The sequence below is a fragment of the Notolepis coatsorum genome (assembly GCF_963971535.1).
Source record: "Notolepis coatsorum genome assembly, chromosome: 1".
NCBI lineage: Eukaryota > Metazoa > Chordata > Actinopteri > Aulopiformes > Paralepididae > Notolepis > Notolepis coatsorum.
In genome coordinates this window covers 319,114,725-319,129,045 of record NC_140165.1, presented here as the reverse complement: position 1 = coordinate 319,129,045, position 14,321 = coordinate 319,114,725, and the positions used below count along the sequence as shown (strand labels likewise).

The window sequence follows — 14,321 nt, the reverse complement described above, 5'->3', positions numbered from 1 at the left end:
AATGTCCTGGGCAAGATAAGCGCCAGAACAAGGTTCTTAGCTAGGAAGTCCATTTTTCTCAACTTGCAGAAGACTGCCTAAAAACCCTCGCCTCATGTCTGGTCCAGTGCCATTTCCACTACGCCATCAGCTCATGGTACTGGAGCCGTAACAAACCCCTGCAACATGAACTTCAAACAGTCCAAACCACCCCCTCCTAATGGACAGTCTCCTCCCCATCATATGTATATATTTTCTGTTAGGATATCTGGGTAACAGTACTGTATATTTGCATATCATATATGTCACAAATGTAACAGTACTATATACCTGTATGCCATGTATGTCCCTATGTCATAATTGTCATGATGTCATATATGTTGTGCATGTCATAAATGTCACTATGAATTGAAAATGGGGGACCCTGATGTAAACAAGACAAAAGTCTTTCTCTGGTCTGCATCCCCTTAACAATTGTGTGTATTGAGCTGTACTGTATTGTACCCATTCTGCAATCTGTTAAATAAAGTTTTCATTCATTCATTCATTCACAGAACAAACTAATCAGAGTAGTTTTAGGCCTAAACTCCAGAACCCATATAGGGAGGACTCAATGTACACAACTCCACTGGCTACCAGTGGAGGCCAGAGCAACTAACAGTTACAGCTAGGGATGGTCCACAAGATGTTAAACCTGAGAGCCACAACACATTTTAACAACCACTTTGAAAGGATCGCACACACACACACACACACAACACAACACTCTGGAGCGTAACAGTAAGAAGCATTTTGTATGAAAGTATTCTGTACTTCTGTATGACAACTATTAAAGAACTTGAACTTGAGAGGACGCCTGAGAAATGTAGTCCCCTGTAAGCACAACAGGAAGACGGGTGAATTGTCATTTCGATATAGAGGTGCAGTGGAGTGGAACAAACTACCGCTCAATATCAAGGAAACCCAGAGAGCTGCAGGGTTCAGATCCGGGATAAGGGAGCAGCTGTTTAGCAACCTGCCACTGTAATGTTGGTGCGACTGTATCATGTGCTGAACCTCTGGTGGTGAACTATGAGTATTGTCTCTATGCACTTTGTTGTTGAACATAATTATTGCTTTTAATGCATCCGCAGAGCTAATGATGCTAATGACGGAGCATCGCCGCCGGTTGTGTGACAGTAAAGGGCTAACCTTCTGTATTGTCACAGTGAAAGGGTTAACCGGCTGTCGTGTGGCAGTGAAAGGGTTAAAAGTACCAGTTTCGGTACCCCACCCCTAGCGGTCAATCAATGTGATTCCTCCTCAGGACCTCGTTTGAATGTAACACAACTTTACAGGTAGACAATAAAATATGAAAACATCACTCGTCTGAAAGCCTTAAAAAAACGAACATAGGCTATGTAGTCTATAAATGGTAAATTATTTTATATCCAAAGCTCTTTACAATTTATTCCTCACATTTTACCCACTCACTCACTCACTCACTCACACGACCACGCGAGGTGTCGCCCAACCTGCTCATCCTGGGAGCAGTTAAGGGGTTAAAAGTGTCTCGCTCGAGGACACTTCGACACGCTGCCCGGGAATCGAACCGGGAACCGTCCCGATTACCAGACGACTGCTCCTCTACCTCCTGAGCCACCCTGAAAGAGACGTTACCTGCTGCGGCTCCGGCGTCCGCTGCGTCCACAGAGAGGACGGTGGAGGACGACGAAGACGAGGACGATGAAGAGGACGACGAGGAGGACGAGGAGGAGGACGAGGCCCCCCCCAGCTCAGACGGCGCCCGGCGGGCGGGGGCCACGGGCAGCCGGGGTTTGGGGAAGTCGTATCCGTTCTCCTCCCCCTCCCCCTCCCCGGGGTCGAGGGGGCCGTTGTCCAGAGGCAGGGGGGGGGGCAGGTCGGAGTAATCTGGAAGAGACAGGGGGCGGAGTCAGAGTAGTCTGGAAAAGACGAGGGGGCGGAGTCAGAGTAGTCTGGAAAAGACGAGGGGCGGAGTCAGAGTAGTCTGGAAGCAACGAGGGGGCGGAGTCAGAGTAATGTGGGAGATACTAGGGGGCGGAGTCAGAGTAATGTGGGAGAGACGATGGGGGCGGAGTCAGAGTAGTCTGGAAGATACGAGGGGGCGGAGTCAGAGTAATCTGGGAGAGACGAGGGGGCGGAGTCAGAGTAATATGGAAGAGACAAGGGGGCGGAGTCAGAGTAATATGGAAGAGACAATGGGGCGGAGTCAGAGTAATCTGGAAGCGATGAGGGGGCGGAGTCAGAGTATTCTGGAAGAGACGAGGGGAGCGTCTGATACAAAGACAACTAGCAGGGCTCTACGCTAACCTTTTTCCCCAAGGAGCACATGTGCTCCTAAATGAAAAAATTTAGGAGCACACAAAGAAATTTAGGAAAATATTTCAAGTAACATTTTTTTTTTTTTTATATATAAATGTATATTTGTACTGTGCGTGCATGTGTGTAAATTAGCTCTTGCTACAACCCTGCATGTTTACATTTTGTATTTTGTACTTGATGTTCATTAATGTGCTGTCCCTATCAAATAAACTATCAAATCAAACTACTGCTACAAAAGTAACAGTCACTTAACTTTAGCTTTTGCCCCTTTTATGCATACAATGCCTATGTTTTGGCTGTGTTGCTCTTCTAGAAAAAGAATCCTTTCAGGGTTGCCTATTGAAATACTGTACACCTCCAGTACAGAAACATTGTTTATGAGTTTGCGTGTCAGGTAGACCATTGATTGACAGTCGAGTCTGCCAATTACGTCACACCACTTGCACTCCGGCCGTCCGGCGCTGCAGCTAGACCCTATTGCCCACCTCTGCTGTTGATAACGCTAGCCAAGTTAGCTGCACACACACACACAGTGGGCCAGTTACTTTGGTGTAGGGGTGTAACAATGCATCGATCCTAAGGGGAAAATTCAACTGCATCGATTTGAAAATGTTAGAATCGATTATCGCAATTTTAATGTGTACACGTTATGTTATTGTCATGTCTGTACTGCATCAACGTTATATGATTAACAAAGTAAGGCATTCGTTTAGTTGCATTACCGTTATATTACTATTGCTATCGATAAATCTAGGTGTTCTAAAATCTATTGCTATTGGTAAGACTATAATAAAGGTGCTCCCATAGTCGAGCGGACTGTACTCGGACTGGACTCCACGGAGTTCTGCTGCTCGGAAAACGCTCGCATATCGCAATGGCGGAGTTTCAGGGCGTAAACAAGCAAAATGAGAGCTTCCGATTGGTCATTTGCTTTATTTCCCATGAAACCAGTCACGTCACTCTACTGTGATTGGACCGTTGGTTGAGTGCAATGTGGGACTTGTAGTTTTTTAACAATTCTCAGCAGAGAGAAAAAAAAAAAAAAGGACGACTGAGGCTGTAATCTGCACTCGCACACCGTGCGCGTAATTGATTTTTCAGGTTCGCACACATATTTTTAGGGGCATATGCGAGCAATATGGTCGCACTGTAGAGCCCTGACTAGGTGTAGTTAAACACAGGCTGCTAGACAGTAACCAGACAGCTAGGTGTAGCTAAACAAGCTGGTGCCTCATTGGCCGGCCCGGGTCATGTGACAGACGGTACCTGTCTCTCTGGCCTGGTGCTCCTGTGAGGCCGCCAGCGCCTGCGACTGGATGAGGTACATGGCTTCGTACATCTGAGGGCCGTCTGCCAGGTCAGCCGAGGTCAGCCTGCCGCGGTGAGAAAAACAACAACAACAACAACAACACAGATGAAACGATAGAAACGAGGAGGATTGATAAGAAACCGACGACTCACGACAGTATCATCACATGACACACAACATTGAGACAACGTGCTGCTGGTATTTCCCCCGTTACTTATTAACCCCGGAGAGACCCGCCCTGAGTCACTGTTTACACGCAACACAGGGCCTCCAGTCTACCTCCCGACACATGTTTACAACACAAAGCATCTAGGCTTATATGTGTGATGACGTGAGATAGAATAAAGCAGCTTTAACAGAATAAAGCAGCTTTAACATTTCGTATTTATTTATTTGTAAACCTGTGAAGTGTGTCGTGCCGTGCGTCGAGAGGGCAGGGCTGTGGTTGAGGCTGCGGCGTCTGGGGCTGGAGGGGGGGGGGGCCCGGCTGCTGGGGCGGAGGCAGAGGCTCCGGCGTCTGGTGCTGGGGGGGGGCAGGTTGCGGCGTCGGAGGCTGCTGCGTCTGGAGGAGGGGGGCAGGCTGCGGTGTCTGAGGCTGGAGGGGGGCTGCAGGCTGCTGCTGGTTCTGGGGGGGCCTGAGGGCCATGGGGTTCTCCCCCGTCATGGAGAGCAGCAGCAGGGGCCGGGAGGAGGGGATCATGTACTCCGACTCCTCGTCGCTGCCCCCGGCCTCCACCTCCGCTGCTGCTGCGGGCCTCAGGGCTGGAGAAGACCTGGAACACACAGCCCACCAGGGGGTCACAGACCGCAGGGAACACACAGCCCACCAGGGGGTCACAGACCGCAGGGAACACACAGCCCACCAGGGGGTCACAGACCGCAGGGAACACACAGCCCACCAGAGGGTCACAGACCGCAGGGAACACACAGCCCACCAGGGGGTCACAGACCGCAGGGAACACACAGCCCACCAGGGGGTCACAGACCGCAGGGAACACACAGCCCACCAGAGGGTCACAGACCGCAGGGAACACACAGCCCACCAGAGGGTCACAGACCGCAGGGAACACACAGCCCACCAGAGGGTCACAGACCGCAGGGAACACACAGCCCACCAGGGGGTCACAGACCGCAGGGAACACACAGCCCACCAGGGGGTCACAGACCGCAGGGAACACACAGCCCACCAGGGGGTCACAGACCGCAGGGTTGGGGGCCTCAAAGTAACCTCTTAACCAAGCACCCGTCCCCGAAATCGGGGCCTCACCACCGCAAGTCGCGGCACTTTTTTGCGGGCGTCTAGCGGCTCGGGGGGGCAGCATTTTTTCCGCCGAACATATAACCGTTTGAAAGATGCATTTGTTGCCGTTCGAATGGATTGTGTTATGAATAAAGTAAAGGATGTGTTAGAGCAGTGGTTCTCAAACTGTGGTACGCGTACCACTAGTGGTACTTGGTGGTACTGCTGGTGGTACTTGAAAACATTTACAAAAAAGCTTTTTTTTTTTTTACATTTTTTTTTTTTTTTTTAAACATAACATCAAATTAGACACACAAGCATTAACAGTAAACATCCAGTAAAAATTTTTTTTGCAGTCAGGCCACTGAAATTAGAAGCAGGCCAGGCCAGTGTTTCTGGTTGCGGTGGCGCGATAGTTAGATAACCTAAGTGGGGAACAACCAGGAGATCACTGTGACAGAGAGTAATGCAGTCTAAACAGTCATAAATCTTTAATTCAACTTCAGCCCTGATCATAACCATTTATTTTTAGATTTTTTGTAATGTCAGATAAAAAATCTGACATTACAAAAAATCCATCAAAATCTGTGTTGCTGCTAATCATTGACACATGCCTAGCCTGTAACAATCCCCCCCAGAAAAATGTACTTTGCATTTGATATATTGAAAATATTTTACTTTGTGTGTTTTTTTTAACAATAATTTGTGATGCCATCACACAAACTGGCATTTAAAGGGTAAACATAAAACAAATGTATTGAATATGTGTTTTCTTTTCTTTTTTACAATAATTTGTGATGCCCATCACAAACACTGGCATTTAAAGGGTAAACATTTTAAAATGCCTGCACCAGAATGCAGGAAATTAAGTTTTTGTAACAAGATAATTGTGTGTGTGTGTGTGTGTGTGTGTGTGTGTGTGTGTGTGTGTGTGTGTGTGTGTGTGTGTGTGTGTGTGTGAGAGAATGATGGACAATCGCTTGCTGTGTGAGAGAGAGAGAGAGAGAGAGAGAGACAGACAGACAGACAGACAGACAGACAGAGAGAGATAGAGAGAATTAAGTACATTAGCTGAAATACAGTTGTTCTTAATTTTCTCACTTGCTATGTGAGAATGTTAGTTATTATGTTCTCAATGCCCCTTGCATTGTATGAGTTGTGTGGAGGCGTTTGCTAGTTCTAGTGCTATCCCTTTGTACATTGTGGCTGTGTCTGACAAAAGTTAACAATAAATAATGTTATTAGGAATACATTTGCCTCCTGCGTGAACTGCGCATAGCTGAATAGACTGTATTTTAACGCCGGTCATATGGTGGTACTTGGAGAGCCAGCTACGTTCTCAGGTGGTACTTGGTGTAAAAAGGTTGAGAACCACTGTGTTAGAGTATGAGGCAATGAGAACACTCTACTGCTCACTCATCTCACCTTATATCAGTTATTGTGTTGAAGTATGGGGGAATACTTATGGGACTAATATAAAACCATTATATATACTACAGAAGAGGGCTGTACGAATCACACATAAAGTGAGTTATCGAGAACACACAAATATATTATTTATTAAATCTAGAATAATTAAACTTGAAGACATGGTTAAGTTTCAAACAATGTTAATTATGTTTAGGGCAAGAAATAATACACTGCCAGAAAAACTACAAAATCTTTTTCATTTAGAAAGTGAGTTTAGTAGGAGAAAATACAATTTTAAACATCAGTTTGCACGTACCACACTTAAACAGATGTGTCCTTCAGTTATTGGTGTAAAGTTATGGAATTCTCTCCATAGCGAGCTTAAGGGATGTAATAGTGTTTATCAATTCAAAAAAAATGATTAAAAAAAAATATTCAGTCAGTATGAAAATCAAATGTGATCTGAATAGTGAGATCTTTTCTTTTTTTTCTTCTCTTTCTTTTCTTCTTTATTCTTTATCATTATTATTATTATAAATTTTTGTCTTGTTTAACTGTGGATTGTGTGTTTCTTTTATAATGGTATAAATTATTATTTGTGTAAATTAGGTTGTACGCCGTCGCCGACCATTAAGTAAATACTTGTTAGTTTAGGAATAAGGGGCAGGTAACTATAAGATTTATTCTTCTTCCTGCTCCTTTTGTCCATGGAATGACTATTTATGATTGTGTAATGAAGAAACTCTGATTGTATGATTCCATGTGGCAAATAAAAACTCTGAACTGAACTGAACACCTCGATCGACCAAATCCGTGCCTCGGTTCTCGAGTTACATGACGATATGTCAGGCGGGCGTCTTTTTACGCACTGCGCGTAATTTTAAAGACCCCAACCCTGTCAAAACAGCAGTCAAACTGTATATTTTCAGCACTACGTTTGTTTACCAATGATTTTAAGTGTTATTCGCGAAATATGAGTTTCTCTGAATAATGTGAATTCTCTGTGCATTGCATCGGAAAAAGGAGAGTAGTCACACGAGGAAATGACTAAATACAGATTTAACACTGCCATTGGAAAGAGGAGATTTGGCCCTATCCATAGAGGTATGACTTGGCCATAATAAGGCCATTTATAGGCCTTGTGTGTCCGGATGGCAAAATTCAGTACTTTATCTAAAAAAAATCTACAAAAGATCATCTCCCCTTTATTCATTTGCTTACGACTATTTGTACACTTGATCTCAAGAAGGTGCTAAATGAGCTCAGTGAGCGAAATCCCTCTGAGCTCAATGTTAGCATGGTGTTATTCACCGTCAAAGATGTAAAGAACAATTATTATTTATATTCTCCTTTGTTTCATTAGAATTAATCAAGCCTAGTAACAGACACAATATTTCAGACACTGGGAATACATTCCCTGAGGTCCATAGATGTCCCTAGATACCAAGAATATGCAAATCAACCTTATAGAAGTGGAGCAATCTTCCATTTACTTAGGTATGTACTTTTAGGCAGACTGTGGTGACATTTTATTTCCAGTTAAAAACGAATTAAAGTGAGGATGCAGATAGAGAAGGAAGGAGAGGGAGAGAGAGGGAGAAAAGAGGAAGAGAGGGGGAGAAGTGGGGAGAGGGAGAGAGAAGGGTGGAGAGGAAGAGAAGAGGGAGGGGAGGAAGAGAGAGGAGAGGAAGAGAAGGAGGGAGAGAGAAGGAGAGGGAGAGAGGGGGGAGAGGGAGAGAGAAGGATGGAGAGGAAGAGAAGAGGGAGGGGAGGAAGAGGAAGGAGAGGAAGAGAAGGAGGGAGAGAGAAGGAGAGGGAGAGAGGGGGGAGAGGGAGGAGGAGGGAAAGAGGGGGAGAAGGAGAGAGAGAGGAGGAAGAGAAGGAGAGAGGAGGGAGAGGGGGAGGAGTGAGGGAGAGAGAGAAGGAGAGAGGGAAGGGATTAGAGAGAGAATGGGGGTCAGTACCTGGAAGACAGAGCGTAGATGGCGTTGGCTGAGGCTGAGGGCTTGACCTTGGGGTTGTCATACTCCTGACCGACTGCTGCTGCAAAACTCTGAGAGCACAGGAGCACAACATGTCAATCACTGTCACAACAATGGAGGAGGAGCCAGAGCACATGTCAATCACTGTCACAACAATGGAGGAGGAGCCAGGAGCACATGTCAATCACTGTCACAATAATGGAGGAGGAGGAGGAGCCAGGAGCACATGTCAATCACTGTCACAATAATGGAGGAGGAGGAGGAGGAGGAGGAGGAGCCAGGAGCATGTGTCAATCACTGTCACAATAATGGAGGGGGAGTAGCCAGGAGGCGTCTATTCGAATCCTAACGCATGTTTGCTTCCGCGTTCGCGTTTTGCGCTCTGATTGGCCACTGACGTACGCTAGTTTTATTTATTTATTAATGCCAACAGTAGTAAGTCCTACTGTAGAACATGACATATTAGCATGACATCTGATTTATTAATGCCAACAGTAGTAAGTCCTACTGTAGAACATGACATATTAGCATGACATCTGATTTATTAATGCCAACAGTAGTAAGTCCTACTGTAGAACATGACATATTAGCATGACATCTGATTTATTAATGTCAACAGTAGTAAGTCCTACTGTAGAACATGACATATTAGCATGACATCTGATTTATTAATGCCAACAGTAGTAAGTCCTACTGTAGAACATGACATATTAGCATGACATCTGATTTATTAATGCCAACAGTAGTAAGTCCTACTGTAGAACATGACATATTAGCATGACATCTGATGTATTAATCCCAATACTAAAGATTAGGGACAAACGCAATTGGCACAAGTGTAAATCATGGATTAGTCACTCAGTTTTAACATCTGACTTAGTTCACCTCGTTTGTCTGCTGCCTGTGGATCCTATGGTCACAAGTTCAAATCACTCTTGGTTCAATTTTTTTTTTACGTTTAATTAATTTATCCACTCTGGTTGGATGGTGTGTATGTATATGTATGTATTGTGCTGTATAATGACAATACATTTGAATCGAATCTAATTTTTAAATCGCTACTATCACCATGGTGCGATGCAATCACCTCCGAAGCTGTCTGCCACTGTCGTGTCCATAGGCAGCGTAGCGATTTAAAAACGAGATTCGATTCAAATGTATTGTAGAAGCCACATTTTTGCATTTAGAATATTTTTTTAAAGTTAGCATTTTGTAACTCATGTGTGTTTGGTCTTTATTCTTTTTCCATTTTTTTTTACCGTATGAAGCACGTTCTCAGGAGGCTCGTGCACAACCGAGCATTTCACTGTAATGTTCCTTTAAACACGTAATGTTCCTTTACACGTAATGTTCCTCTACAACCGAGCGTTTCACTGTAATGTTCCTGTACACGTAATGTTCCTTTACACGTAATGTTCCTCTACAACCGAGCAGTTCACTGTAATGTTCCTTTACACGTAATGTTCCTCTACAACCGAGCGTTTCACTGTAATGTTCCTGTACACGTAATGTTCCTTTACACGTAATGTTCCTCTACAACCGAGCAGTTCACTGTAATGTTCCTTTACACGTAATGTTCCTCTACAACCGAGCGTTTCACTGTAATGTTCCTGTACACGTAATGTTCCTTTACACGTAATGTTCCTCTACAACCGAGCAGTTCACTGTAATGTTCCTTTACACGTAATGTTCCTCTACAACCGAGCGTTTCACTGTAATGTTCCTTTAAACACGTGACACATCAAACTAGCGCCTCACCAGCTGCTGGTCCAGACTGAGGGAGCTGTTGTGCCTCTGGGTCTCCGTCCGCGTGTCCAGCGCCGAGGGCAGCGCCAGCGGCAGAGAGTGTCTGTTGGACAGCTCCCGTACCCCCCCTCTGAGGTCCGCGCCCAGGCCCGCCACCTGGGTGGTGGAGGAGCAGGAAGAGGAGGAGGAGGAGGAGGAGGAGGAGGAAGAGGAGGAGGAGGTGGGGGCCTTGGGGACGGGCCGGGAGTTCCAGTCGGACAGGGGCCGGTTGGGCGGCGCCGGGGGCAGCTTGTCCCGGGGGGGCTCGCCCGGGGTGCAGGGCAAGGGCCGCCTCTGCAGACGCCCGTCGGGCCCCGAGCCGGCCGAGTGGGGGCGGTCGGGGGGAGGAGGGGGAGGGAGGTCCCGGTGCGCCGGGGGGAGGGGGAGGGGCTTGTCTTTGTGATGGGAGGCCACCTGGATGATGTGAGAGAGGAAGACAGAGGTGGGGGGGGGGGGGGGGGGGCAGGAATAAAACACAGATGAATAAAACACACAGAGGAATAAAACACAGAGGAATAAAACACACAGAGGAATAAAACACAGAGATGAATAAAACACTGAGGAATAAAACAGAGGAATAAAACAGAGGAATAAAACACAGAGGAATAAAACACTGAGGAATAAAACACTGAGGAATAAAACAGAGGAATAAAACACTGAGGAATAAAACACTGAGGAATAAAACAGAGGAATAAAACACTGAGGAATAAAACACAGAGGAATAAAACACAGAGGAATAAAACAGAGGAATAAAACAGAGGAATAAAACACAGATGAATAAAACACAGATGAATAAAACAGAGAGGAATAAAACACAGAAGAATAAAACACTGAGGAATAAAACACTGAGGAATAAAACACTGAGGAATAAAACACTGAGGAATAAAACACTGAGGAATAAAACAGAGGAATAAAACAGAGGAATAAAACAGAGGAATAAAACACTGAGGAATAAAACACTGAGGAATAAAACACAGATGAATAAAACACTGAGGAATAAAACACAGATGAATAAAACAGAGAGGAATAAAACACAGAGGAATAAAACAGAGGAATAAAACACAGAGGAATAAAACAGAGGAATAAAACACTGAGGAATAAAACACTGAGGAATAAAACACAGACGAATAAAACACTGAGGAATAAAACACAGATGAATAAAACAGAGAGGAATAAAACACAGAGGAATAAAACAGAGAGGAATAAAACACAGAGGAATAAAACAGAGGAATAAAACACTGAGGAATAAAACACTGAGGAATAAAACACAGATGAATAAAACACTGAGGAATAAAACACTGAGGAATAAAACACAGATGAATAAAACAGAGGAATAAAACACAGAGGAATAAAACAGAGGAATAAAACACTGAGGAATAAAACACTGAGGAATAAAACAGATGAATAAAACAGAGAGGAATAAAACACAGAGGAATACAACACAGAGGAATAAAACACACAGATGAGTAAAACAGGAATAAAACACACTGAGGAATAAAACACTGAGGAATAAAACACTGAGGAATAAAACACAGAGGAATAAAACACAGAGGAATAAAACACACAGATGAGTAAACAGGAATAAAACACACGTTGAGATAAACTGCTGCATCAGTATCACTACCTGAGAGCAGGAAGCTCAAACGGAACAGACCAGAATAACATTTCTGTCTGTGTGTGTGTGTGTGTGTGTGTGTGTGTGTGTGTGTGCAGTGTTTCCCATGCATTGGTTCTACTTGGGGCCAGGTAGATTAAGACCCACACAGGTAGATAACTTGCACCGGCCCGAAATCGGGCCCTCATGCCCATGCACACAAGTCAGGCACTTTGCGAGCGTTAAGCGGCTCGGGGGCTGCATATAATATACAGTTCGAAAGAGCTATTTGTTGCCGTTCGAATGCAACCTCACTCGACCAAATCCGTGCCTTGGTTCTCGAGTTACATGACGATATGTCCGCGTCTTTTTACCCGCCGCGCGTCAGATGACCACCCCGGACTCCAGTCGCTCCAGAACTGCCAATCATCCGCTGATGGCAAAAATGATTGGTCAGCGTTGTAGCCAATGAGTGTACCTTTCCAACGATACCCCACACTTTTCTGGGTTCTTCTTGGAATACCTTCTGGCTAAGGTAAGGTACATTCTATGTCTATTTTACCTAATCTGAAACATGTGTTTCTAACGATCACAGTTCTGTGTTTCAACGGACGAAAAACATGGTCGGCAAGCACGATTACAGTAGATATCATTATCTGTTCTTATGCACGCCTGGTGATACTAAATCCAAATTGAACTCGGGCATTTGAAAGATAATATTATGTATATATATATAAATGTGCGAATTAGCTATAATAAGGTAATGTATAAGCATCTATTCTATATTCTATAATAATATTTCAAGTTGCATTGGTCCGGATGGGAGAATTCAGTACTGTATCTACAGAACCTTCGGTTTTATCATCTTCCCTTTATTAATTTCCTTAAGATTTTTTTGTACACATGATCTCAAGAGGGTACTGAACGAGGTCAGTGGCAGTTTTTTAAGTTTGGTCATTATTATCATGGTGTTATTCACTGTCAACGATGCAAAGAAAAATCATAATTCATATTCTCCTTTGTTTCATCACAATTTAAGCACGTCTAGTAATAGACACAATATTTCCGACACTGTGAATACATTCCCTGAGGTCCATAGATGTCCATAGATACCAAGAATATGCAAATAGCCCTTGTAGAAGTGGAGCAATATTCCATTTACCTAGGTATATATTTTATGCGGATTTTCACATCGTGTGGAACAGTATAAGACGTTTTATCTCGCGATCTATGAAAAAAGACTGGATTATCTTGGAAATGCGCGATGTTTAGCGTGTAATAAACTACAAACTACAGCGTGTGGAAACAAACTATTATTCCCATCTTGCACTACAAGTACAATGTTTGTCAAAATGAGCCACACCATGTCTCCAAAGCTATAATACTTAACACACACACCGCTTCGCAAACATAGTGAAACGACCGCGGAAACGACTATAAAGCTGGCATTCTAGGGGTAAAGATAAGCAATACGCGTGGCACTCAAAGTGTTAAGAGGTTAAGACCCACCCAGGTAGATTAAGGCTGTCTCTAGTGAGTGTGTGTGGGGTCTGTTAAGACCCACCCAGGTAGATTAAGACCGTCTCTAGTGAGTGTGTGTGGGGTCTGTTAAGACCCACCCAGGTAGATTAAGGCCGTCTCTAGTGAGTGTGTGTGGGGTCTGTTAAGACCCACCCAGGTAGATTAAGGCCGTCTCTAGTGAGTGTGTGTGGGGGATCTGTTAAGACCCACCCAGGTAGATTAAGGCCGTCTCTAGTGAGTGTGTGTGGGGGATCTGTTAAGACCCACCCAGGTAGATTAAGACCGTCTCTAGTGAGTGTGTGTATGGGGTCTGTTAAGACCCACCCAGGTAGATTAAGGCCGTCTCTAGTGAGTGTGTGTGGGGTCTGTTAAGACCCACCCAGGTAGATTAAGGCCGTCTCTAGTGAGTGTGTATGGGGTCTGTTAAAACCCACCCAGGTAGATTAAGACCGTCTCTAGTGAGTGTGTGTGGGGTCTGTTAAGACCCACCCAGGTAGATTAAGACCGTCTCTAGTGAGTGTGTGTGTGGGGTCTGTTAAGACCCACCCAGGTAGATTAAGGCCGTCTCTAGTGAGTGTGTGTGGGGTCTGTTAAGACCCACCCAGGTAGATTAAGGCCGTCTCTAGTGAGTGTGTGTGGGGTCTGTTAAGACCCACCCAGGTAGATTAAGGCCGTCTCTAGTAGTGAGTGTGTGTGGGGTCTGTTAAGACCCACCCAGGTAGATTAAGGCCGTCTCTAGTGAGTGTGTGTGTGGGGTCTGTTAAGACCCACCCAGGTAGATTAAGGCCGTCACTAGTGAGTGTGTGTGGGGTCTGACCTTGCTGCTGACCCCAGGGCTGGAGGCTCCAGGGGGGTTGGGGGGTCTGTGCTGGAGCAGGTCTAGTCTAGGAGGCACGGGGGGCAGAGAGGCCTGGGGGGTCAGGGACATGGGTGATGGGGGTCGCTCCACCTGGGGGGGGGGGGGGGGGGGCACACACAGCGAGAGAGAGAGAGAGAGAGAGAGAGAGAGAGAGAGAGAGAGAGAGAGAGAGAGAGAGAGAGAGAGGAGAGAGAGAGAGAGAGAGAGAGAGAGAGAGAGAGAGTATTAGCTATAAGGTTGGGTACCGTTCACATTCGAATCGATCCCGGTGCCCATCGGTACCTTTTTTTCAGTACTTT

General features: G+C 45.1%; 1 protein-coding gene across 1 annotated transcript in view; it reads right to left on the bottom strand.

Annotated features, from left to right (window-relative positions):
- cbl (Cbl proto-oncogene, E3 ubiquitin protein ligase) overlaps positions 1 to 14,321 on the bottom strand; it is a 42,209-nt gene that overhangs the window by 1,400 nt on the left and 26,488 nt on the right. Inside the window, 5 exon segments of the mRNA XM_084323355.1 lie at positions 1,639 to 1,890; positions 3,589 to 3,695; positions 8,246 to 8,334; positions 10,022 to 10,462; positions 13,981 to 14,112. Coding sequence (XP_084179481.1) covers positions 1,639 to 1,890; positions 3,589 to 3,695; positions 8,246 to 8,334; positions 10,022 to 10,462; positions 13,981 to 14,112 — 1,021 coding nt within the window.